General features: G+C 54.0%; 2 protein-coding genes across 2 annotated transcripts in view; both read right to left on the bottom strand.

Annotated features, from left to right (window-relative positions):
* PDE2A (phosphodiesterase 2A) overlaps positions 1–26,765 on the bottom strand; it is a 509,398-nt gene that overhangs the window by 382,836 nt on the left and 99,797 nt on the right. The window lies entirely within an intron of this gene.
* On the bottom strand, positions 10,935–26,727 carry ACAD8 (acyl-CoA dehydrogenase family member 8). The gene is made up of 11 exons (XM_018059402.1): positions 26,518–26,727; positions 20,574–20,674; positions 19,997–20,166; positions 19,321–19,430; positions 18,958–19,034; positions 18,566–18,703; positions 15,448–15,583; positions 15,106–15,203; positions 12,712–12,864; positions 12,440–12,542; positions 10,935–11,405 (listed from the first exon to the last, which is right to left on the bottom strand). The coding sequence occupies exons 1-11, from the start codon at positions 26,624–26,626 to the stop codon at positions 11,353–11,355; spliced, it is 1,248 nt and encodes a 415-aa protein (XP_017914891.1). The 5' UTR covers positions 26,627–26,727; the 3' UTR covers positions 10,935–11,352.

Below are 26,765 nucleotides of genomic sequence, written 5' to 3'. Positions count from 1 at the left end.
AACAGGTCTCAGATAACAATCCTTCCCACGACCTCAAGCTGCGGCCTGTGTGCTGATCCTGGAACATTCTTTGTAAAGATCCTTGAGCAAATGTCAATTGTTACTTTATAGATTATTTTTTGGGCACAACTGCAGAAGGGTTTGTGCTTTCTCATGCTTCTCTCAAGAACAATAAGCACTTTAACATTCTTTTCAGCCAACTCAACCGAAGAAAGGAAAGAAGTCAGAATCACAAGACCTAACTCCTTCATCCTGGGACTGTGCCTGCAGGATGAGGAGAGGGGGTTGGGGCCGTGCCTCCATTTTGTCAGTAATGTCTAATGTGGCTCCTGACATTGCTGGATAGGGGTGACGATTTGGGGTCTGGAATGGAGGATCATCTTAGGGCCCAGGGTCTCCTATTTTTGATCTTTGGGTGAGGCTCTCAAGAATGGTCTTGACCTGATCTTGAGAAATGGCCCGAATCTGTTCTTGGAGAAACCTTTGAAAGAGATTGAAGAGACAAGGTCCAAATTAAAGGATTAGAATGATAAGTATCAGTGGCCCCAGGAAAGGGAGCAGCCAAGGGAGGGCCTGTTGGAGCAGGTTTCGAGGACTGTGAAGGTTTGTAACTCTTTCCTGCAAGGTTCAATTTTGTCTCTAAGTTCTTTGACTCTACCCTGGACTATGCCCGTTTCATTAACAAAATAGCAGCAGTCCTCTCCTAGGGGAAGGCAGGTCCCTCCCTTTTCTGCAGTGAGAAGGTCCAGGGCTTGCCTATTTTGTAGGGCCACAGAAGCTAATGAGTTAACTTGTCTTTGGATTGAAATGAAGGACTCCACTACCTGCTCCATGTCCTCATCAAGTTCTTGGGACAGCTTGTAGCAGAAATGGGCAGAGGTCGAGATGCCTCCAATCCCGGGGCCTAGGGCTGCTGCTATGCCAGTCCCCATCAGGAGGGGGGCTATGACAGCGTGTCTTTTCCTGTGGGAAAGTTCCCCTTGGGGGTAGACTATTTATTCTGCCTCTTCCTCTTTGAGGAATGTTAGGCCCGGGGTCAGGAAGACCCAGATGCAAGGTCCAGGGGGGTCCAAGGGGAGACACGAATATGCGTAGGTCCCGCAGAGAATGAAGATTCCCGGATTGGTGCAATTATTTGTGCTGTTCCAGAGAACCCAAGTGGAACAGAGGAGGGAGCGGAGTTTGTGAGACCAGTGTAGTTGGGTCTAGGGTAGTTAATACAGGTCAGGCTTGAAGAGGCTGAAAGCAGGACATTGTCAGAGACTGGCCCAGTGAGTTGTGTACTTCTTGCTGGGAAGGGGAGTATAGCTGCCCTGTGACAGCCAGGCTGGGGGTAAGGGAACTGCTGCGTGCGGCGAGGGAGACCGTGGCATGCGTGCCCAGCACTGGGATGTGTGTCGTGTGCACTGGAAGAGTTGGAAGGGAGAGCTGAGAAGGCGGGTAAGGCGCTGGTTGCCAGAGGGAGGTTTCAGGAGAGGCTGTAATTGGGAAAGGAGGTCTAGGCCTTTATAAGGCTCCGGGGTCGCCTGTAACTGAGAAATTGTCGTTTATGACTTGTTCTTGTTTCTTTTCCCAGTTTTCATCTAGTACCCCACCCCCGTCTGAGTACCCTCAGTGGGTAATGGGATAGAAACATATGTTTCTTCCGTTTGGCTTATGGCAGGTGCTCACGAAACTCCCTCTCTTTTGTACTTGAACAGCGAGTAGGGATTTGGACTTCCCACCCCCGAGGTTCATGGTGCGTGGCTTTGGAGCTGTGTTATAACATGAGGAATGCACATAGGAGTAAATGTCAGAGCAGGGCAGGGAGTAGCCAGAAGGCTGGGGAGTGGAGTGCAGCCAGGATAGGGAACAGGGGCGTCATGGGCTGTTAGTTAGGCAGCTCAGAGGAAACAGCAGCCTAGGAGTGGAACCCAGCTGGCAACGCAGGCGATACCCACGGAAAGATGAAGGGTAGGTGGCCAGTCCTGAGGGAGACAGTTACTAGGCCTACAGCAAGGATTAAGATTAGCAGTGTGGTTATGGTTAGAGAGACAGGGAGAGGGGGAGAAGGCCCCAAGCTGGTGGTTGCTTGAATCTGAGGGGGAGCAGTGTTCATTAGGATGTAGAATGATGTAGAGAATGAGAGTAGAGAAATCAGTCTTGTCTGGAGTCAGGTTGTAGAAGGCTCCCTGGAGCCACAGTTGAGACACCAGCGTGGTCAGGTCTTTGGAGGAGGTTCCTGCGGGCGCTGGTCCAGAGGTCTGGTGGTGGTTGGGTCAGGAACAGCTGTAGGTTGAAGAGAGTCCAGGTCATTCAGTGTCTTCTTGGATTGTCGACAGAGGCTGTCGCTGGGTGAATTTTAAGGAGGTAGGTCCTGTGAGGGAGACCTGATGGGGTCAGTTAAGGAGGGCAGCGCAGGGTCAGAGGTAACCCGTTTTAGGCAAGAGAGGTGTATCCAGGAGGTGACCTTCTTGAGTTTAGCTGCAGTTGGGGTAAGGAGGATGATTTACAATGGTCCCTGCCACTTTGGGGTTAGGTCATCCTAGGGATTATTAGACATAGACCATGTCCCCAGTTTGTAAAGGGGGCAGGGAGGATTGGGAGTCGGGGCAGGCAAGTTGTGGTTGAGGTATTTCCAGAGGGCATTGTGGAGTTCCGCCAGCAGAGGGGAGTGTAAGAAGCTTGGTGTGGGAGGAGGTTCAGGGGGGCGTCCAGGAGGGAACATGGGCCTTCCATACATCACCTCAAAGGGGCTCAGCCCCAGGGGCTTTCTGGGCAAAGCCTGTATTCTGAGAACAACTGGCAGAAGTTTGGTCCAACCCAGATGTCCTTCAAGGGTTGGTTTGGTGAGGGTTTCTTTATTCTAGTCATCCTGTCTACCTTTCCTGAGGCCTGGGGATGGTAGGGAATGTGAAATTTCCAGGGTATCTGTAAGAATGGGACAAGTTGTTGGGTGACCTTGGACGTAAATTCCGGGCCATTATCAGACTGTAGGGATGAAGGCAGGCCAAACCTGGGGATAATTTCTGTGAGGAGGATTTGGGCCACGGTGTGGGCTCCTTTGTTTGTAGTGGGAAATGCTTCTACCCATCCCAAAAAGGTGTCCACAAGGACCAGGAGGTATCTGACTCTCCGGACCAGGGGCATATGAGTAAAGTCTCTCTGCCAATCCTGTGCTGGGAGGCGGCCTCACACTTGGTGGCTTGGAAAGGATGTCGGGTTAAGGTTGGAATTGGGGTTAGTGTGTTGACATGTTTGACAGGAGCAGGTAAGGTGATCTAAATATTGTTGGTCAGCATTGGATATGGGGAAGTGGTTACAGAGGAACTGTTGGAGTGTCTTGGATGAGGGATGAATAAGTGATGTAGATAAGAGAGGATTTCTCTGGTGGTGGGGGTCGGGGGGAGTCAGCTAAGAGGACAGGGGACTGGAGGGAAGGATGGCACAGGGCTGTCTCCTTTGCCTTCTGGGCTGCAGCACTGTTGCAGGCTGATAGGAGACTTCCCTCTTGATGTCCCCTACAGTGGGGGATGGCAGCTTTGTGTGGTAAGAGAGCTGCCTCTAGACGTTTGTGGACCAGGTCTGAATTAATGATGGGGGATCCCTTTTGGGTTAGGAAACCTCTTTCTCTCCATATTAGGACGTTTGAGTGAAGTATGTTAGAGGCATGTTTGGAGTCTGTGTGGATGTTAACCCTTAGGTTTTTAGCCAGAGTCAGAGCTCGGGTGAGAGCTATCCGTTCTGCCTGTTGGGAGGTGGTGTGAGGTGACAGAGGTGAAGCCTCAGTTCTCTGGGTCCCGTGATTGTGACGAAGGTCCCCCTGGATGATGGCACATCCTGCTGAAAAGGGTGGGGATTTTTGAGAGCTGCCATCAACGAACCAGTGTGGGGTGTCTGGGTCTAGGACGGGCTGATCTGTTAAATGTTGGAAGGGGTTTTGGGTAAGACCTACTGTTAGGCTGCAGCTGTGTAGGAGGGAACCTGTTGTAGAGGACGTGGGTAACAAGCTGGTGGGGTTAAGGGGAGAGCAGGGGGAGAATGAGGGCCAAGGGTCGAGGAGAAAGGCACGTAGGACCTGTGCCCTGGAAGGGGGAAGGGAGAGGAAAGCCCGATGTGATAGCAAGTCTCGGAAGGTGTGTGGAGAACAGACTCTTAAAGGGGCATGCCTAGAGAGCTGATTTGCTTCGGTTACAAGGGCTGCGATGGCCTGCATGCAGGGAGGCCACCCCTGGGTCACCATGTCCAGCTGTTTTGATAGATAGGCTATGGGAGCCCAGGTGTCTCCAGCCCGCTGACACAGAAGTTCCAGGGCCTGTCCTTGGTTGGAAAGTGCAAACAGAAAGAATGGTCTGGTGTGATCTGGCAGGTGGAGAGCGGGTACTCGGAGGAGGCTCTGGGTGAGCTCGCGAAGAGGACTGGCCAGCGAGGAGGGGTTAAAGAGGGGCTCATCCAGACATCCTTTAGTTGCCTCATAGAGCAGCTTTGCATGAGGGAGATGTGAGGTCGGACCCCGGGGGCCATGATGGGCCACCCCTCCTCTCCCTCCCGCCGGCGAGAAGGTCCCTAACGGAAGGATCCTCCCGGATCCCGGGGACCAATGACAGCACACTCGGCCAGCTAAAGCCGCCCCGCCCCAGCCGCATAGAAAAACCTATCAGCTCGCCAGGCCGCGAACCGGCAACCTATCCAAACCCCCATCCGCTAACTCGGCGGCGATCCCTCGCAGCGGGCATGTATAAACAAACTTCTAACACAGGCCGGGCGCCGGGACTTCCTCGACCTGCCCCCTTCGGTCCGGGAACCCCGCCCGGGAGCTCTTCGCCATTAAAGCCTCTTAGACATTCTTTTGGTGTCCTGGTCGTCTTTCACCTAACAGGAGAAGTTAGGGATCCAGATACGGAAAAAGTTTAGGAGGGGGAGGATACACAGGTGCTCCCTTTTTGTTTTTGGAAGTGGACAATTAAGGCCTGGATTCTATCTGGGGAATAGTTCTTTGTTGATGGGATATGGAGAGCCCCAGGTAAGTGACATTTGTCTGGGCTATTTGGGCCTTAGAGTGGGATACCCGATAACTCCAGGATCCCAGGGCCCCAAGGAGTTTGGCAGTATGTTGGAAGCAGAGTTTTCGGGTTGGGCTACAAAGGAGGAGGTTATCTACATATTGGAGGAGATGACTCAGGGCTAGGTCAAGTGTCTGTAGGTCCTTTTGTAAAGCCTGTCCAAAAAAGTGAGGACTGTCTCTGAACCCCTGGGGGAGAACTGTCCATGTTAGTTTCCAGGAAACGTGAGTCACGGGGTCTTGCCAGGTGAAGGCGAAAAGGGGTTGGGAGAGGGGGTGGAGGGGAATGGTGAAAAAGCCATCTTTGAGATCTCATACCATGAAGTGGGTTGCAGTCGGGGGTATGGTGGACAGAAGGGTGTAAGGGTCAGGGACTGCTGGGAATGTCACTGTGATGGCCTCATTGACTTTTTGCAGCCCCTGGACCAGTCTCCAAGAGCTTGGTCCCTTCCTTACTGCCAGAATAGGGGTGTTGTGTGGTGAATGGGTAGGAATTGGGATAGAAGCTTGAAGAAGACGGTCTGTGATAGGCTTAAGTCCCCTGTGGGCCTCCGGGGTGAGAGAGTACTGCTGTTGGGTGATTATAGTCGAGGGGTCTTTTAGGGTAATGTGGACTGGGGGATGATGTTTGGCTATGGATGGGTGATCTGTGTCCCAGACTCGGGGGTCTAAGGCGGGTAGATCCAAGAGAAGGTCAGGGGTGAGGGATGGGGACAGTCCAGGATGCAGAATACAGAGACTGTTTCGAGGTGGGGCTATGGTAATAAAGACCCCCAGTTTGGATAACAAATCTCTCCCTAGGAGTGCCATTGGGCACCGAGGCATTATGAGGAATGAGTGTATAAGGGTTGATTTTCCAAATTGACAGAGTAATGGAGGGCTGATTTTTGGCCTTAGAGGAACTCCAGAGACCTGCTTGATTGTGAGTTCTGAGTCTTGAGTTGGGCCAGAGTAGGAAGTTAAGAGAGAGAAAGTGGCTCCAGTGTCTACTGTAAAGGAGGTCTTTTTCCTGGCCACGACCCCGTCTACCCCAAGTTCCGAGCTCATGTTCAGGACACGGGCTGGGGGGCTGGAACCCGGGCCCTGTCACTGGAACAACTATTGTAGGGTTGGGCTGGGGTTCTGGGGAGAAGAGGGGGTTTCCCCAGAGGCGCCAGGGCATCCCTGGGGACAGTCCACTCTCCAGGTCTGGAAGGTGGGGACCTCCCCAGGGGTGCCAGGGCGTCCCTGGGGACAGTCCACCTTCCAGTGTCCTCACTGGCCACAGGTTGGGCATGCTTTTGTGGGGGGCCGCGGGTTTGGGCATGCCTTTGCCCAGCGTCCTGACTGGTTGCATCGGAAGCAGGGTCTGGGGGGCGGGTCTTAAGCCCCGTTCTGGGATGACTTGGGCCAGGCTGATCTCTTCTCTTAACTGCTGCCACTAAAAAAGCATATTTAGCTTTTCTCTCACGTTCTTTTTCTCTCTTAGCCTCCTCCTCCCTATTATTGAACACCTTGAAGGCTATTTCTAGAAGGTCTCTTTGAGGGGCCTCAGAGCCCTTTTCTAGTTGTCGAAGCTTGTGTGTGATGTCAGGGGCGGACTAGCTATGAACTGAACGTGAAGGAAGAGTCATCCAGCAGGAGCGGTGAAGTCTAGGTCGGTATACTTCTGGGCTGCCTCTGTGAGGCGTGCCAAGAATAAGGCTGGATTTTCATCTGCCCCTTGGTGACTTCTCTGACTTTATCACAATTGACATGGATATGAGCATTTTTCTTCATCCCTTCTAGAATGCAGGTAATCATATGACTGAGTCTCCTGATACCTGGGTCACCAGGCTGGGACGTCCAGTGGGGATCTAACTGAGGCACCACCTCAGCAGCAACTGGGCCATCCCGATCTTGGTTATGTAAATGATCAGCAAGGGCTTTTGCCGCTTGCCAGATACAGTCTCTTTCATCAGGGGTGACGGTGGCATTTAGGATATAATATACATCACTCCATGTGAGGTTATAGGCCTGGGAGAGTCTCAGGAATTCTCTTCTGTATCTGGTAGGATTTCCAGAAAGTGACCCGAACTTTTCTTCTATCTGGCTCATATCTGACTGAAAATGGCACATGGACTCGGGTGGGGCCCTCTGGTCCTGCCCCTCTCTCAGGGAAATGTGTGTTGGGCACGTGAACGTGTGGCAGGGCGGGAAGGAAGTGGGGAGGGGGAGTCGGGGAGATGGGGTAGCGGGGTCGAGGGTGAGTCAGGAGAGGTTTCCTGGCCAGTAGGAGGGTTGGATGAAGGGGAAGGAGAGGGTTGGCGGGGTGGCGGGTAGGGAGGGGGCTTGTCCGCAGGGTTGAACGCTGGGGATGCGGAAGGTCGCGGTCTGTGGTTAGCTGAGTACCGGGGTCCTACCCCGGTTGGATCCAGGGTATCCGAAGCGTGGATGGCAGGGCAAGGGAGATATATAGATTTAGAGAGAGATAAGGAAAGAATTTGCAATTAAGAGAATAGAGGCGAGAAAGAGGCTTATATTCCTTGGTTTACACAGAAAGTCAATATTGAGACAAGAGACTTGCACCGTTTACGTAGGCCACAGGCGCCCTCCCGGTCTCCCGAGGGAGTGAAGACGCAGGGCACCTTCCCGTTCAGGTCTTGGAAGCCCAGGCAAATAAGTAAACACGGCAGACCTCTGCGCTCCAGATGGGAATTGGCCTGAAGAGGAGAGTAAGAAAGACAAGACGACATGGGGAAACCAGGCTTTCGTGGAACTGGTCCTGGTCCTGGTCCGTCTCTTTATTTTTCAGAGAAGCTTTTACACTTTAAGTTGTACACAGAGATAAATGTAAGAAGCAGAGTCACGACCCTTATCTAAAGACAGAGTGTTCTCTGCATACCTTTGTTCTTACAAGGGTCTCATGTCTGCTTGCAATATCTTCTGGTCTGGAGACTGATTAACATTTTATGGCCCCATCTTTCTTTCTATTGACAAAGGTTTAGTCAATCAGAAAACTTGTTTTCCCTTAAGATCTACTTAGTCTTAAGATAGTGATAAAGTTACATTTTTACATAGCAAGGATACAACGATTTATAATAAAGAAAGAGTACAGTGATTTATAATAAAGAGAAAATTCATTAACTCAAAAGTCCAATATTGCTAACATCAAAACTATTATACTTCTTTTTCTACATTCCAATTACATTGGTTAACATGCTCCCAGGTGCCTAAGGATATGGAGACCTGGCAGCAATCATTAACTCAGCAATGAAACACTTCACCAACATGATTTTTATCTTTAGAAAAGCCCTATGCTAACTAAGACTTTCAAAATACTCCAGACTCTCTGTGCTGTTTGTGGTTGAGCGGTTGTATACAATCATGCGCGCAGTAGCAGGAGTGTGGATAATCCCGTCACACAAGCTAGTCTGCCAGCAGAGAGGTTTGACCTGAGACACTCCTTTTATATGCAGGAGACTATTAAGTGGAGCTCTAAGTTAATTTTCCAGAGAAAGGTGGTCAGGGATAGCCCCTGTTAATGTCAGAAGAGTGTAGTATAACAGACGGATTTTGGTTTCGGGGGTAGATGCTCGAGCAGATCTAAGGGACCCCTTGAGTCTTGATCCGCCTTGCCTGCATGACCTTGTCATGGGTGGGGTCGGGGAGTCCCTCGAGTCCTGACCCACCTTTGCCCATCAGGGCTCTTCCTCATGACCTTTGCCATGGGTGGGATCTCCCGTGCTGGCTCCCTCCTGGAAGTTGAGGAAGAAGAGTCCTTTTGCTTGGGAGGCAAGGCGCATAGTAGGACCTCGTGGGTGGAGCAGGCCTTGCATAGGGAGGGCCTCCTCCGAAGAGCCCAAAAGGCTTGGGCATAGGGGACCTCCGACCACTTGCCATTCCATTTAAGGAAGTTGGTGAGATTTTGAAGAATATTAAAGTCAAATGTGCCGACTTCAAGCCACAGGTCTTGATTGTCTAATTGGTATTGAGGCCAAATCTGTGTACAGGGTTGTTTTAAACGGTTAGCTTTGAGTTCAGTGAGTGCGAGTGGTTTGAGATTTTTCAGAACACAGGTCAGAGGGGAATCTTTTGGGACAGGTTGGCCAAACCCCATAATTGAAAGGCAAGCAGAGACTCCTATTGAGAGCTTGAGTCGTCACCCGTAGTTGCGATTGGAGTTATGAGAAGAGAGCTGTGTGTCGAGGTGGAGCGTCCCCCACCGTAGCCTACAGAGTGGCCCCGGGACCCGGAGAGGACTGAGTTCTAGGCCGCCTCTAGAGCGCCGTCCGGATCTTGCCTTACTCTAGGGGCTGGCTTGAGTGGAGAGTTGGATGTAGAGCAGTCGAATGGCAAGAGCTCCCTATTCCAGAGGCCGCCAGAGAGAGAGGGAGAGGGGGCAGAGCCGAGGCCTGGGGGCACGCAAAGCACCTATAAAGCCTTAGCACGAGGCTCGCCCCGCTCACGAAGGCACTGGGCGTCCCTGAGGGGAGCCTGAGCCCCGGCAGAAAAGTGAGCTCGGGGGATGTTCGTGATCCCAGACTCCGGGAAAATGGGAAACAGTGAGGAGAGTGAGAGAGAGCGAGCCGAGTGCCTCGCTCCATCCCGGGTTTCAGCACCAAGAATGTAAGGTATAGTTCAGGCCGAGGCAGAAAGAGGAAAGATGACCTCAATAGAAGTAGGTTACCTTTATTCAGGCAAGGAGGGGCGACAGTCAGCCTAACAACCAGGCTGAGTGCGGAGAGGGATCAGGGAGGCTCTATATTTGTAGGGAGGCTTGTGGAAGCGATAAGGGAAACGTTCATTAGGCAGGATGTTTTGGGTATATTTTAGTTGAGATGGCATTTGTAGTTGGGCAGGGAGTGATAAGTCTTTTGGGCAGGTGTAGGGGTGGAAGGTTTTCGGACAGGGGATGGTAAGTCTTTGGGGCAGGTGTACGGGGTGGAAGGTTTCTGGAGAGGGGGTGATAAGTCCCAGATAGATGCAACCGGCCTGGAGCATCATGGTGGGACCTAAAGTTCTATTTTGTTTTCTTTGAAGTTAGATGATTCAGTGGGCCTTTGAAACTTGTTTTCTTTTCTAGGCCCAAAAGACTCCTTCAGTCTTAGCCACTGGACCAACAGGGAAGCCCCAAGTAACCTATTTTTAAAAAGTCAACTTGGTCAAGGAGTATTTTTGTTTATAATCCCCAAATCTAAATAAATGTTTAATCACATATAATAAAATTATAAAAAAGTTGGGAAGGATTTGAAAGAAAAAAACCAACAGACTCAGAAAAGGTAGACAGTGGTAGATTTATCAATGTAGTGATTAAAAACATTTAAAAAGAGCGTGAAAGAGAAACGAAAACTCAGAAAAGAAACATACTCAAAGCATTTATCAGGAAAGGTTGTAGGAGCTTTGAGGACCATTCCCAGACCATGTGCTTCTAAACAACCAGTCCCAGACCACCTGAGCGGCAGAGGTGCAGGCGCGCCCCACTTGTGGCTCGAGAGGAGGCTTTGCACATCCCTCTCATTGCGACTTGCATTCAGAGGAGCCGCTCGAGGATGGCCGCGGGATGGTCTCATCTTCAGGGGACAGAGCAGAACCGACAGGAATCACCTCTGCCCGGCTCCTTCCCCACGCCTAGCCCTGCTCCGTCCACGGCCCTGGGGATGGATCCAGGCCACCACCAGGACTCTGTGGGCCGGGTGAGGAGCTCCCCACCACCAAGCGCCAGGAAGATTGGTTGGCATGTCTTCTCGGGAGCTCCAGTCTGGGGGCCCTGCCATCCTTCAGCTGATGCCATGAAGCCGCCGTGGAGATGTCAGCCCCTCCAGCGGCCCAACTCACTCGTCACCTGTTGAGGTCCTTTAATGGACTGGAACCTGGTGGCCCAGAGTCAACGATAAGAAAGTAAAAGAGAGAGAGAAAGACACGGGGACCAAAGTTCTGATGGAGCAAAGGTGTTTTATTCAACATTGTGTGAGTACTTATACTGTCTTACAAGGTAGCTATTTTCAGCAGAGATAAAATCAAAATTTACAAGTTATCAAGGAAACATGAGGTCATCCATATGAAAGAGAGAGGGTTGTAAATAATCACTTTTAACCGTATGGTTCATAAAAAGGAAGAGGGTCGTAAATGGTCACTTATCACCCTAAGGGAAAACCAGCGGAGGAGACGCATGCATTCCTCACCCAGCTGCTCCACTTAACTCCTGAATATTCAGGAGTCAATACGGGACGGAGGATTCCTGACAGACCCAAAGCAGCACGCAGGACGCCTCCTGTTCAGTGCTTCCTGACAGTCACCGTGGCTCCACCGGGGCCATCCCCCTCCGACCTGCTGTCAGAGCCTGGGGCGGGCTACTCCTGCAGGAGGCTCCTCGAGATCAACATCCGCATCACTTCGTTGCTGCCTGCGAGAGGGAGAGGGCGGGCTGGGCCTCAGGGTTAGGGAGGCTCTGAACAGTCTTTCTGACCAGTCTGACCAGGAATGTAAACAGCAGTACTTTTCATCTCGACAGATGTCAGGGAGAAGGAAAAATTGACTTGTCAAAAACCTCTCCGGATGATAAAAATGCTTTTATTAGGTAAAAAACAAAATAAAACTGCAGAACATACATGTAGTATAATTCTATTCTTTAAAAATATTATCTACAGGCACAGAAAAAGTCCAAAAAAAGTATTTTTGGTCTAAAATATAAAGGGAACACAAAATATTAATTCAGATGTCAAAACCTGAATGATTTTTTTAAACTTTTCTTGTGTTTTGTAATTTTTCAACAATAAATGCACCAACATCGTTGGTAATCAGAAAACTGGATTTTAAAAGAACAAAAACATTTTCCCTGAAGGGGGTGGAGTCAGTTGCTGAGGGGAGGAGATGAGTTGCTCGCTTCACTGTTACATTCTTTCTGATGCAAAAAATGCTCTAGAACCCGGGAGCCATGGCCGCCGCGTCTGCGCTCTAGAACCCAGGAACCACGGCCACTGAGCCTGGGCCCTAGAACCCGGGAGCCACGGCCGCCGAGTCTGCGCTCTAGAGCCCGGGAGCCACGGCCACTGAGCCTGGGCCCTAGAACCCGGGAGCCACGGCCACTGAGCTCGTGTGCGGCAATGGCTGAAGCCTGTGCTCTGCAATAAGAGAAGCCGCTGCCATGGGAAGCCGGTGCATGGCAGAGAACAGCCCCTGCTCCTGTGACCAGAGAAAAGCTGTGCAGCAGCCAAGACCCAGCGCAGTCAAAAAAACAAAACCAAAACGGACACAGGCCAAGAGCAGGGGGAGGGTGACCTCAGAGGGGACAGAGCAGAACTTCCTGATGCCCAGGCCAGTGCCCTCCCCTCCGAAGGGGCCAGGAGGGAGGAGGAAGGCAGGCGGGGCCCAGGCAGCACAAGGACAGATGCCAGCTGAACACTCCGACAAGGAGGAAACCATCTGCGGCGCGTTTACCTTCAAGGATCTGGTGGACGCGGGAGTCCCGCACATACTGCTGGACGGCGTAGTCTTTCAGGTAGCCATAGCCACCGTGCATCTGCAGGGCTTGGTTGCAGATCTGCAGGGAGATGGGGGAGAGGAACCTCAAGTCCCGGGAAGGCGCTCCTCACCACAAGCACCCACGTGGGCCTATCCTGAGTAACTGGTGCCTCAAGTAGCATCCCAGGGGTGAACAGAAGGCCCACCACGTCCCGGGCACCCAGGAGAGACGGAGCACCAGCACTCACCGCAAAGCACTCGTCTGTGGCGAAGAGCTTGGCCATGGCGCACAGAGCCACCGCGTCCTCCCGCTCCTCCTGCAGAGCCGCGGCCGCAGCACGGACCGTCAGCCGCGAGGCCACCAGCCTGGCCGCCATCTCGGCCAACTGGAACTGCAGGTACTGCGGCGAGAGGGGGAGCAGCGCACTCACAGACGGCTCAGCACTGCCGGGGCCTGGGAGCCCCTCCAAGGATAGGCCGCCGCCACGGGCCCCCGGGCCCCACTGAGAATGTGCCTGGGAAGCTCCAGGTCCACTCCCCTGCCGCACTGCAGTCACCGCCTCCTCAAGGAGACGCCCCCTGTCTGCCCCTTCAACCTACAGCCAGTAAAGCGCCCACAGCTCCACACAGGTGCCTCTGCCCAGCACACCAGGGTGCCCCGGTGGCCCACACCTCTGCACCTCATGGTGGTGGGCTGGGACCTGGAGGGGCAGGACCTGAGGACCTGAGACCCCAGACAGCCCCTGGCCCGGCAGCTGAGCCCACAGCAGCGCCCAGGACCCAACAAGTCAAGACAGGCGAGGCACTCGAGAGCACAGCTCCGCCCCCACTCGCCTACCCCCAGTGACCCGGGACAAGGCAGAGGCGCCCACCAGACGGGCGCCTCCAGGGGGATACCAGCCACAGCCAGAAGCCTGGGCACAAAAAACCTCAGGGAGAGGCCATGCAAGCAAGAGAAACCAAAGCCTGGGCTGCACAGCCGCCTACTGGAAACCAGAAGGAAAGCCTCTAGCTTCCAACCTGCGGGGTTGTTAGAATCAGACAGAAAAAAGCTTTACCTAAGAAGGGAGTGGCTACTTCTAATGAAGAGCCACTGAAGAGGAGTAACTCACCAGTAACACAGGATATCACAAACCAAACCAGTCATGGATACTGGCTCTAACTGGTGGAGAATTCAAAAGAGCCATCATGAAGAAATTCAATGAGCTATGAGATAACTCAGGAATAAAAGTAATGCACAGATGGAGTATTTTGCCAAGAACACTGACATTCCAAGAAAGAATCAAACCAAAACCCTGGAGCTGAAGAACTCAATAAACTCGATGGAGAATGCATTAGAAAGCTATGGAAATACAGCAGACCATACAGTTAGAGCGCCTGAAGAGAGGACCCTGGGAATGACTCAGGGAGAAGAGGAGAGCTAGGACTGAAACAAAGTCAACCCTACCAGAGCTACCCCACTCCAGCAGGAAGGGCAGCGCAAGGACGGCAAGCATCCCAGAAGGAGGAGACGGGGGACGGGGGCACAGAGCCCGTTCACGGAAGAGCCGAGAACGTCCCAAGTCTGGGGAAGGAACTGGATATACATGTCCACAAGGCTAAGAGACGACCTGATTACCTCAAGGCAAACAGACTGTCTCCCAGACATCTATTAAACCTGTCCAATGTCAAAAACAAAGAATCTTAAAGTCAGTCAGAAAAAAGACCATAACCTACGAAGGGACCCCAACAAGCTAAGAGCTGAACAGAGCTATCCCACGATCCAGCGATTCCACTTATGGTATTTTTCCCAAAAAATACAAAAACACTAATTCAAAAAGATACATGAGTCCTTAAGTTCACTGCAGCACTATTCGCAACAGCTAAGACATGGAAGCAACCTAAGTGTCCACAAGAGAAAAGGACAAAGAAGATGGAATATATGTATTCGATGGACTACGACTTAGCCATAAAAAGAATGGAATTCTGCCATTTGTGACAACATGGATGGACCTAGAGTGTTACATTAAATGAAGTCAGACAAAAAAGACAAATACGATATGACTTCACTCACACGAAGAATCTAAACAACACACAGTAAATGAAAACACAAAACCACCTCACAGTTACAGAGAACAGACGGGGGTTACCAGAGGAAGAGGGCGGGAGGATGAAATGTTTGTAAAGAGGGTCAGCTGAACGGCGCTGGATGGAATCAGACTTCTGGTGGTGAACTCGCTATAGTGGACAAGAAGCCCAATTATAATGTATGCAGGAAACTTTAACGATGCTGTAAACCAGTGTTACCTCAATAAAGAAAAAAGAATGAAAAACTGGGTCACAAGCAATCACTCCAATCCCACTCCCCTGAAATAACTACTTTTTGCATTTTCAGAGGTATCTTTGAAAACGTGTTGTTAGCGTTTCCATGTATCTATGCATCTCATAAACAAACAGCACATGCCCCTAAAATGTCATGCTTCTCTTGCCATGTCACACATCACGAATCTTCCTGCGACTACAAACAAAACTATCATAAACTGGACAGAAAGAAAGCATAAGTTCTGGCTGCAATGAGGGCAGAACCAGTAGGGACGTTAGGGCCCCACTGCTCCAGAAGACGTTCTGGAGACCAGAGCAAAGGAAGGGACGCGGGGAGTTACCTGGCTGTTGGCCAGAGGCTCTCCAAACTGCTTCCGGACCTTGAGGTGGTCTCGAGCGAGGACGACCGAGGCGTGAGCGGCGCCCAGGGAGCAGGAGGCTGGGAGGGAGGGGACCAAGGCGGCCAGTGAGCTGAGGGCCGTCGCGCCCGCCGCCCGCGCCCGCCGCCCGCGCCCGCCGCCCGCGCCCGCCGCCCGCGCCCGCCGCCCGCGCCCGCCGCCCGCGCCCGCCGCCCGCGCCCGCCGCCCGCGCCCGCCGCCCGCCGCCCGCGCCCGCCGCCCGCGCCCGCCGCCCGCGCCCGCCGCCCGCGCCCGCCGCCCGCCGCCCGCGCCCGCGGTGCTCACCGACGTTGATCCTCCCGCCATTCAGGCCCTTCATGGCGATGAGGAAGCCCTGGCCCTCGTCCCCGATCCTGTTGGCCACCGGGACGGCACAGTCTTCAAAGATCACTGCTCGGGTCGGCTGGGAGTTCCACCCCACCTGGCGAAAATCAGCGGCTGTGTGGCGGCGGCCCGGCAGTCACCACGCAGCGCGGCGTCTGCTGTGCACCCGGGCCCGAGATGGGCGCTCCAGCGTCCCCGGACTCAGGCTCCCGGGAACTCCGCTGGGAACAGGAAGGCCACACTTCGTATGTCAGCGCTGACAGACTTCCCTTTCAGCACAACGGCCGAGCACCGAGGACACCTACTTCCGACCAGCGGCTCACCACACCAACCGGGTGCGGGACGGGCTCCGAGCGCGGGAGCCGGTCACACACCTTGCCCCAGCGGGCCGGCGACCTCACGCCGGCGTGTGCGACGTCACGCCGGCGACGTCACGCCGGCGACCGGAAGTGGGAGTATTCACACCACAGACGCCGTCGAAGGCCGCACAGGACTTCCTGGCCTCTGCTTTTCCTAGGGAGCTGGTTTAGCAGGACACCCCTCGCCGTGTCAGTCTCGAGCCCGGGGAGTTTTCCACCCCTAGGACGCAGCCCATGCCCTGTAACCAGCCTGCTGGCGGCCCGCGTGCCTTCTGGGGCCACGGTGTCCCCAGGGGCAGCTTCACCGGGAGGCCGGCAGAGCCCCCTTCCTCGTGGAGAGCCAGATTTAGGGGCCCCACAGACAGACTGGCCTCCTTCCTCTCCGCTCCAGGAGACCCACGCTGTCAGAGCCTGCGGACACAGGGCCAGTTGAGCCCCCGGCCCAGGGGCCTGCAGCCCTCCCTGCACCGCTCCCTTCAGGGCGCCCTGCCGGGGAAGCGGCCCCCGCGCATGCATGGCCTTTCCCCTGAGGCCTCTGTCCAACCCTGGCTCAGCCCCTCTCCTGAGCCCTCTCTCCTATCCCACCCCCTTCGGGGCTTCCCGCACCGCACTTCTGCTGCCTCTGGCCCTCCCTGGGAACACCTCCCACCCTCACCTCCCCGTGGAGCCTCCCAAGGCTCCTCTGGTCAGCAGGGCCGGCCCTGGCATCTTGTCTTCCAGACCCCGAGTCTGAACCCTCCCACCCTGGCCGTGGGTCTCCCTGGATACTCACCTCCCATCCAGGACACACACCCCTGGCTGGGGCAGCTCGGGCGACCTTAACACTGAGTTGTAAGAGAACCACAGATACGTGGCCGCCACCTCCCAGCCCCTTCCAGTGAAAACGTCTCCCTCCTCCCCAGGGCAGAGACAGGCTCCTCACCGCCTAGAGTCCCTGAGAAGCTGCAGCCAGAAAGATATTCCCTGGTCCCATCCCAGAAGAGGGAGTCCCTTCCTGTCCGTCTGTCTTTCATTCCAAAGACCACCTTCCCACTGCCATCGAGGAGTCCTCCCCACTACCCATACAAAATCTTTTGACATCTAAATCCAAGCTAAAGCCATTCCACACTCCTTTTCTGTTTCAAGTTCTCAGCTACAGAAGCTGCTCAGTACACCAAATGGAAGCATGTGCTTGCAGGAAAGACAAGTTGGGGAGAAAGCCAGCTGCTCAGGCCATTAGAGCAGCCAGATCAAGCGAGGGGGTCAGCAGGTGGGCCTGCAAGCTCTCTGACCTCACCCCACATGGAGCCCTCTGCTCATGACCCTCTGGCCACACTGAGAAATTCTGGCTTCTTCTAACACACTAACCTTGTTTCCACATCAGGCTCTTCGCAACCACTGCTGCCTCTGCCCAGATCCCTCCTCAGGGCTGGCTGGCAGCTGGCTCCTGACCTGGCAGATTGCATCAAGTAACACCTTTCTTTGGCTGTCCCTACGCCATGCAGCTCTCCTCCGCCCGCGTCACTCCCTGGCTCGCTCCCCTCCCTCAGGCTGACCTGCCCGCTGCTCATGGGCGGCCCTACAGCCCAGCCTGGTGCGTCCGGCCTGGCCTTCTGAATTTCCCATTTGTCAAGAGAGATGCAAAGCACAACTAATCATCAAGAAGAAAACCAAAAAGCAAAAGAAGAAAATAATGTATGCTTGAAAGTGAGAGGAGACAGAGCGTAAGGAGAAAAAGAAACTTTTTGTATAAGGAATTTATTTACAATTTTTTTCCAAGCTAGCTAGATTTTGTAATACTGCCAACAGATACCAGAAATACGAAAATGTTGAATCAGCCAACACTAGCTTTATGAGCAGAAACACCAGAATCAGTATAACCTGGTTCTGTAATACAACGTGTCAGATTCCGTGTCAGTCCGTCTCCCAAGCCACGTGCACACAGCTCAGCATTTACAAAGGTAAGAGGGCACGTGTCTTACAAGCGCAGGCAGGCACGAGCATAAGGCTTTGCACACCCGGTGCTGAGAGGGTCCGGCTTTGCTGCACGAGAGGGGCGCGGAGCCTCTCAGGCCCTGGCAGCTGCAGAGGGTCAGGATCAGGGACAGCACAGAGCAGCCTGGGGGCCTGGGGAGCCAGCAGAGGTGGTGAGAGGCAGATGCAGGGCCATCTCCTCGCAGACTGCTACCCGGGCCCGACTCTAAAGGCGCCTGCTGGAGCTGAGGACTCACCAGGCCAGCCCACCTGAGCAGACCCCAGCTCAGGACCAGGGGCAGGGACGTAACCACAGGTCTGTGGCTCACGGCCTGGCTGTGGGATCTGTCCATCCTGGAGACGTCTTCTCGAGGCCCAGGGAAACACCCTCCTCTTACGTTACTGAGGGACCCATGGTTACCTCCAGTGAGCTTTGCTGAGCTAAAGAAGAAAAGTGGGCCAAAAGCATTTCACTCCTGAGACCTCTGGTCTCCTGTCTCAGAATTTCTTCCTGGCTAACAAGTGCGCGGAAAGATAGGAAGTAAGAAAGACAAGCCAGAAGTGGCCGCAGGAGCCAGTGGAGAAATCCCTCTGTTGATGTAAGCCACTGGCAAACGCGTGCCACATGACGCAGCGAGGCCCACCCCTGCTCCCTGGCTGTCTAAACCCTCACTGACGCAAAAGCCTGCAAGGCCGGTGCCAGGGTGGGCCACTTGCTGAGCTGGGGCGGGGCTCCCGCCAGACACTCCCTGTCCAACCGCACTCACCTTTTTCTCCTTTTTGCCAAAGCTGAGGCCGGGGGTCCCCTTCTCCACCACTACACAGGAGATGCCTCTGGGGCCCGGCCCTCCTGTGCGGCACATGACTACATAGACGTCAGCTTCGCCGCCGCCACTGATGAAGGCCTGTGGGGTCGCAGCGGGAAGACAGCAGGCGCCTCGGTGATGGGGCAGTGGGAGGTGAGGGGCAGCAGGACGAGGTCCCAGGACGGGCCTAACTGGGCTCAGACTGGAGAGAAATGGCGACAGCGAGCACAGGGAAATAGGCCTAAGGTCCTCGCCCCACACACGGTTCACCTGCAAACACGCAGGCCAGGCCGGGCGGGCGGTGAGGGGGAGGGCTGCCACCCTGCCTGGGGGGGCTGCGGCCAGCCGCGTACCTTGGAGCCATTGAGGATGTAATGATCGTGTTGTCGCACGGCAGAGGTCACGAGGGAAGCAGCATCGCTCCCACTCCCTAGGGCGGGAGGAAGGGGAGCTGAGAGGCGGGGGTGCTGGGGAGGGGAGGGAGCCCCCGCGAGGCCCCAGCTCCTGAGAGACCAACCCTAAAGACAGGCGCCTTCGATCCAGGCCTGGAGAAGCGCTCTGTGCTCAGGGAGATTCCCCCCGCTCCCCCTCCACACTCTCGCTCCAGGAAACCCTGAGCCTTGTGACCTGCGAGCTTGTGGTGGGCATGGAGACACAAGCCAGGGGCGGGCGGCCGGCCGAGGCTCCGCAGGCCCACTGGCCGCGCGCACACCCACCTGGCTCGGTGAGGCAGTAGGAGGCGAACTTCTCCATGGCACAGAGGGGCGGGCACAGGCGGTGCCGCTGCTCCTCGCTCCCAAACTGGTCGATCATCCAAACACACATGCTGAATGCACCCAGGAGGCCAGGGCAGAGACAGGCAGAAGGGAAAGGCAGCCTGAGGGGGAGGGCACACGCGGAGGAGAGCAGAGCACAAGAGCGCGGCGGGGAGGAGCCACAGCTGAGGAGGCTCACTTTCAAGCAAAGGCCTGGAGTGGCACACAGTCCGGGAGCAGAGCACCCAGAGGGGCCCAGAGCCAAGGTCACCTGGGCGCTGGCCACACTATCTCTGGTTAGGTTAACTGAGCTCCCTGGAAATCAAGCTGTCCTGTGTACTCTCCCAAATTACTGGAGGCTTCCTCTCTGGGTTGAGCAAAAGGGAAGCGAGGCCCTTCCCTAATGCAGAACTCTTGTCTGGAACCAGGGCAGCTGGCACTTGGGAGGCCAGCATTCTCTAAGCAACACAAGATGACAGATTCGAGCGCAAGAGGCAGCCGCAGACCTCGTGTGAACTGCTAACAGTCTGGCTCCTCGGGGGCAGGCAACCTACACAGCGAAACCCTCTCCCGTCCACACAGAAGGTGCCCGCCGACCCACGCGAGCACGCGCTGCGCCTGCCAGGCTGGCACTCACTTGTGGATGCTCATGTAGGCCGTGGTGCTGGTGCAGCCCGTGGCCAAGGCTTCAAAGATGACGGAGGTGTCCAGCCGCGAGAGGCCTGCCCCTCCGACATCTGTCCGAACGTACACCCCCCCGAAGCCCAGCTGCGCTGCCTTCCGCATCGTGTCCACAGGGAAGAGCTCCTGTGGAGAAAAGGGCAGGGTCATCGGAGAGGGACTCACAAGCGGGCTTCTCTCCAGGGGGCGTGAGGAGGGACCCAGACGTGTGCACCCAGGAGGGGACGGAGCCCCACGACTCAGCGCCGCTTTTGTCTCCCACACAGCAGCACCAGTTAAAACGCACCCTACGAGGACTGCTCTCTGGCACCCAAGTTTCTTTTTATCATTCCAGTACTGCCTGGGTTTTAAGAGTGCCCAAATCTTAATTTTCATCTACGAATTAAAGCAGTGGCATCTGCGGGAGGACTCGCGCCCCTACAGGAACTCGCATTTGCTGTGAGTTTTCAGAGCAGAACAAACACCGCGCAAGCTGGGTGCTTGGGAGGAGGCGGGCTCACGGCGGGAGGCACCGTGCAGCTGGACACGCACACCTTCTGGTCCCACTCTGCCATGTGCGGCGCCATCTCCCGGGCAGCGAAGTTGAAGGCCACTTTCTGGAACTCTTTCTGCTCTTCATTTAGTCCCATGGAAGCTGTGGGCAAGGCAGCATTTACTCAGAACCGGGTCGAGGCTCAGGGGAGAGGACAGCAGGCCAGAAGCCCCTTGCAGCTTGGCGGGCAGACGACTTCGAGAGCAACCCCACGTGGAGCTCCGCTGCGCGCCCCCGTGAACCCGCGCCTCCCTTCGGCACTCCGAAGCACACTAGCCGACTTTTTTCACCCCGTTACTATTTCTTCCATTACTCATCTTTCTCTTTTCCTCCTCGTAAAACCACATTAAAAGAATAATAAACACACATTGACCCTCACATTATGGTAAAACGTTTTTTCTTTAGGGTGCCCCACCTTTTCTGTATCGGAATCTGTGCCTATTTGTCTATATGCATCAACAGAGTCATTTTAAAAGCTCAATCAGGAAAGGAAAATAGGTGTACTCTGGCTTACTTTCCAAACTGAGGATAAAGGTCCTGCAGCAAAGCTGTGCATTTGATAGTCACTGATAACACGGATCCTGAGTCTTCCAGCACTGCAAGCAAGGCTAAGGGCCTTCTAAATCTGTTTTTGCCAAACACATTCAGAAATTTTAGAGTGTTTTCTTTCCCTACTATTAGTGCTTTGGGTAATTCCTTCACTTCCAGCTGTAAGCTACTTAAAAGCTAAGGAACTGACTGAGCGATACCATCAGTCCAGTTTCATCAGGATAAGTTTTTCTAGAACCATAAACATTTTGAAAGACACGATACTACTCCAGTATCTCATGACAGGTGACAGTCTTTAGGAGAGAGATCCCTGCATCACTCCACTATCTCATGACAGGTGACAGTCTTTAGGAGAGAGATCCCTGCATCATCTCACTATCTCATGACAGGTGACAGTCTTTAGGAGAGAGATCCCTGCATCAGCCTGACACACTGACCACCCAGTTCAGTGTCAGTACTTTGCAGCTTTTCTCTAAACAGCCAATTCTCCAAATGACGTGAACACTGTTCTTTTTCTCTGTACTTCGTTTACCACCAAACACTGCACAGGGTGAATGCAGGACAGGACTGAACTGTCAAACCCAGCAACAGGCCCATTAGCCAGTCCCGTGCCTCAAACACTTATCATTTTCCCCATTTTGCAAGGTGACAGACATTCTGCTTCGGGCAGGCCGGAAGCTAAGAGGAAAGAACCTAAGCAGAGCTCCCGTGAGAAGACCACAACCTGTTGGGAACGGTGCAGAGGGCAGGACCGCGACTCCTGGGAGCCGCGCCACAGCACGGGCAGCAGCCTGCACAGGGCAGATCCCATTCATCTCTCCTTGGCTTTCTTTGTGCCGCCCCTTGAAAAGGACCCCTTGCCTCAGATGTGCTAAGAAGCATCAAGGAGTGTCTCTTCCTGCAGGAGGCACAGTGGTGGTTGTGAAAATGTCAAGGGCAAAGTGGAAGGTGTGGGCTCTGTGTGGCCTCCTAAGGCTCCGTGCTTTCACGTCAAACAAGGTCCTGGGGGTGATGGCACAGAGCACGGGAGGCGCGGCGTCTCAGGGGACAGCCCCCTTCAGCACCCGACTGCCCCGCGGCCATCCTCTCAGAGAGCCTGGGCGAGCCCAGGCCTCGGGAGCAGCTGCCTGTGAGCCAGGAGAGCTGTGTGTCCCCACCCGGACTGTCGGTAAGATGGGAATTGTGAGGATTAAAGGTGGCCTCACCTTCAGAAGTCCAAGGCAGAAACTGCACTGGGTGGTGCTCTCAGAAATATGGTTAGGGATGAGCAATTCAGGGTTCCCTACTCAGGACTTAGGCCAGCTTCCACTCACAAAAGAATCTGGACCGAAGGTCTACCACGGGGCAGCGCTGGGATAGGATGTCATAAGTGCAAAGGAAACGAACACTTGAGTGTGTATGGGCTACAGAACTTCAGTCTGAGCAACAGCTCAACACGTTTACAGATGCCATTATTAGTACTGACAGATTCAAACAAGTAGTTTAAGGTATACAAGGTCTAAGTACATCAAAACTACAAGGAGATCCAACCAGTCCATCCTACAGGAGATCAGTCCTGGGTGTTCATTGGAAGGACTGATGTTGAAGCTGAAACCCCAATACTTTGGCCACCTCATGGGAAGAACTGACTCATTGGAAAAGACCCTGATGCTGGGAAAGACTGAAGGCAGGAGAAGGGGACGACAGGATGATATGGTTGGACTGTATCACTGACTCAATGGACGTGAGTTTGAGTAAGCTCTGGGGGTTGGTGATGGACAGGGAAGCCTGGTGTGCTGCCGCAAAGACTCGGACGCGACTGAGCGACTGAACTGAACTGAAACTGCATCCAATGCTAATTAATAGGGAACGAGTCCATACACGTCAGACATGAAGGCACACATTGTCCTTCTGGCCTTCATTTCACTCGGCAGAACCTGTTTTTTTACCCAATCAAAGGCCTGCAGCAACCCTGCATCGTCAAATGATTACCCTTGTTTTTTGTTAGCAATGCAGTGTTTTTAAATTAAGGTGTGAACGTTGTTTCCTTAGGCCCGATGCTGCTGCACGCGTCACAGACTACAGCAAAGTGTGACTATAGCCTTCACAAGCACTGGGCAAGCAAATCCGTCACCGCAGTATCTGCTTCACTGCAGTGACCCAAACCTACAGCGGCTCTGAGGATGCCTGCATATGCACAGCACGGTCACGTGTTCATTTAAGATCAGTAACAGTCAATTCTAGAGAATGGAATGCCAACAAAAGGAGCTCCCAAACGTTGGCCACCTGATGCGAAGAGCCGACTCACTAGAAAAGACCTTGATGCTGGGAAACGTTGAGGGCGGGAGGAGAAGGGGACGACAGAGGATGAGACGGTTGGATGGCATCGCTGACTCGATGGACGTGAGTTTGAGCAAGCTCCGGGAGTTGGTGGTGGACAGGGAGACCTGGCGTGCCGCAGTCCGTGGTGTCGCAAAGAGCCAGACATGACTGAACAACAAGAACAACAACTCCGCTGCTTGGGGCAAACAAGCAAAGAGTCAAGCTAAGAAGTAAGTAACACGCAAGAAAGCATGGTTACTGAGCATAAGTGCCCCAGGTTCCAGAAAACATGAGCGAAAAAACACAGCAAAAACCAGGCCGCGTGAAGCTTGCTGGAGCCACTGGCAGAGTTCAAGAAGCCAGTACATACGCACAAAGACACACACACACAGAAGCAGTAAAGCTAAAGAGAACAAGACCCACATTAAAGGAGGAAAGCCTTGACTGTACAGTAGTTCAAGGGTAAACAAGAGGCCGAACAACTGAACACAGGTATCTCTGAATGCATCCAAAGTCCACACCTCGCCAGATCTCAACAGTTCCGAGAATCCTGGCGCTGAGAGAGCACGTGGGAAGCCGCAGCAAACTGCAATGGGCGAGCAACCAGGCGTTCAAGCTCTGGGTCTGCAACTATTAATTACACAGCTTTCAGGAGGGAAGGCTTCTCTCTCAGCCTCAGGTCCCCCACTGTAAAATGAGAGGGCTGCACTAGACCCTAAGCAGGTTTCTTTATCTGTAAAATGATATATAAGGAAAATGAGAATCCTCTTAAAAATTACTTTTCACATTAAAATGCACCAAGAAACAATGAGAAACGTTTGTTGATCACTCCCATTAACTTGATATTAGAATATGCAGAATGACACACTGTAAGGACAGCTTCATTTCACTCAAGTTTCTTTTAAAAAGCTGATAAAGCCATTCATTTGTTGAAGCTACACCTATAGCCACAGGAAGTATTATCTAACCTATTTGCTGCCAGCCAACAAAGGTGATCCTGCTTACCAAATTCTAAGCGCAAGGGTGGGGTGGCACCCTGTGAAGGTGCTTTAAGACACTGGAGAGAAAGCTGCCCTATTCATTAGTGTCCTTGAACTCTAGCCATTGAGCTGAGGCACTCAGAAGCTGCTCTATTTGCTTACAAGCGCCGTTTACTTTAGATTTTCTAAAAGAAAGATTTCAAAAGAAAAGTGTTTTTCTTTTTCTACAGCATCACAGGGTTACGGTTACCCCCTAGTCGGCCTAGGTCTCCCTGACTCCGTTGTGGGTGTGTGTCGAGTCGTGTCTGATTCTTTGCAACCCCAAAGACTGTAGCCTGAAAGGCTTTTCTGTCTCCATGGGATTCTCCAGGCAAGAACACTGGTTCCCCCTCCAGGGGACCTTCCAGACGCAGGGAAGTTCTGCTGCGCTGCAGGCAGGCTCTTTACCAGGGAAACCCCGCTCAGTGACTCGCATGGAAATTACTTGCTAGGAGACACTCCACTCAGGTCTATAAGCTCTGGTAGTTTCCCACTTGCTACAAGTTACTTTTCTGCAGGAGTTTCAACAGCTGTTTTATAACCATAGATGTTATATGGTAATTTATACGAGCGAGTCTTGGATCACCGGAGGTTTGTTTACCTATCACAACCAGCAGCAGGCTTTGCACATCCTCACTACCTTTAGGACTTAAGTTTATGATTAATAACAGCAATGTGCTGGGCACAGCAGCTTCAGGGAAGTTTCTGTTCTCAGGGAGCAGGTAGCTTCGTGAAAGTAACCACAGGCAGCTCTCATGGCGTGGGAAAGCCGTGCAGCACATCTTCCGTTGGGGCTGCCTCCTGCAGGGTGCAGGGCATGCGGTGGGAACAAAACCGAGAATCCACACTGGTCTGCTTGCTGATGGACCTGGCCGTGCGCTCAGGCCAGCTCTGCGTGTGGAACCAGGTTAAAAGCACAGGGCCCCGGGGCCCCAGGGAAGACGTCAGGCTGCCTCACTTTTCCGAGCCTAAAACTGGGATGACGACCTAGGGCTTTTGGTGAGAGCGTGCGGCTCTAAAGCACATGTTCCAGCTTTCTTGCCTGTTTAGTTTGGGTTTTGCGAGTGCATTGCTATTTACCCCCATGAAATCACGTGTACAACACTCTGCTTTGTAACTGGACTTGTATTACCTCTTTTTTCTGTGACCACCCATTTCATGTTAGCTGCCTTGTTAGTCGGCTTATAATTAAATTAACCGTGAATCATTTGAGCGGCCTGTGAAGTAACTAGTCCATTTTGTGGTCTCTTGCCACACTGTTTTCATAGTTTGCATCACTGGCTAATTGGTTGCTATTTTGAATTCTTGGACGATTTCTCTGTGGTTTCATGCCTGTTTTCTTCCCGAGTGTTTGTTAAGGAACGGTTCTGTGTGCTCTCCTTGCTGCTGGAGTTCTCCCGTGTGTCTGCTTTCATCACTGGTTTAGATTTCCTGTCTCATCCCCATTGTCTGCTTAGTCATCGTCAAACCAGAGCTCCCGCCGCCCCCCCCCCCGCCCCCGAGGCTGTAGTTCACCCATCCATCTCCCCTCCCCCGTCCCCCACTCGCTCTGGTCACGGCCGTGCTGGGGTCCACAGCGTGTGTGCCCTTAGTTGGGTCCGTGCTTTGTCTTCATGTCTCATTAAATGGTGTTTTCCCCCCACAGCAGTAAGCTGAACTGGTGTATCACTATGCAGTTACAGGAGAAGGCAATGGCAGCCCACTCCAGTACTTGTGCCTGGAAAATCCCATGGACGGAGGAACCTGGTAGGCTGCAGTCCATGGGGTCGCACAGACTCGGACACGACTGAAGCGACTTAGCAGCAGCAGCAACAGCAAAGCTCACGAGTCCCCGCGGCGAAGCTCGCCCTTATCAGCAAGCAGAGGTACCAAGGCAGCTCCGAGCGCTGGGAGAGAAGGGAACCTCGGCCCCGGGCCGCCTCGCCGGTCCCCCACCGCAAACCGCCGGGATGGACCGGCGCCGGCCGCCGAGGGCCCCCGCCCGCCCGCGCGCCCCCGGGCTCCGCACGCGCCGACGCGGGGCCGGGGGCGGCCTGGCTGGCTAGCTGGACGGAGCCTACCCCCGGCGGGCCTTACGGTCGATGCAGGAGACCACGCCCCGCCGGACGCTGTCGGGGGGGCCCCGGGGCCCGCGGCGCAGCCCCCTCAGTAGCGCCCCGACACGCTGGCGGCCTCCTCGAAGCATCGCCGACGCGCGCTCCTCTCCCAGCAGCTCCGGCCGCGGTCTGAGCTCCCGCGACCTCGCCGCGGGGGTCGCGCCGCACTGCACGTCGGGAGCTGTAGTGCGCGCCGAGGCCCCGAGGCGCGCTGGGGGCGTCTGCGGG

This window comes from Capra hircus, chromosome 15 (genome assembly GCF_001704415.2).
Source record: "Capra hircus breed San Clemente chromosome 15, ASM170441v1, whole genome shotgun sequence".
NCBI classification, from domain to species: Eukaryota; Metazoa; Chordata; class Mammalia; order Artiodactyla; family Bovidae; genus Capra; species Capra hircus.
This window is presented reverse-complemented; position numbering and strand designations above follow the sequence as displayed.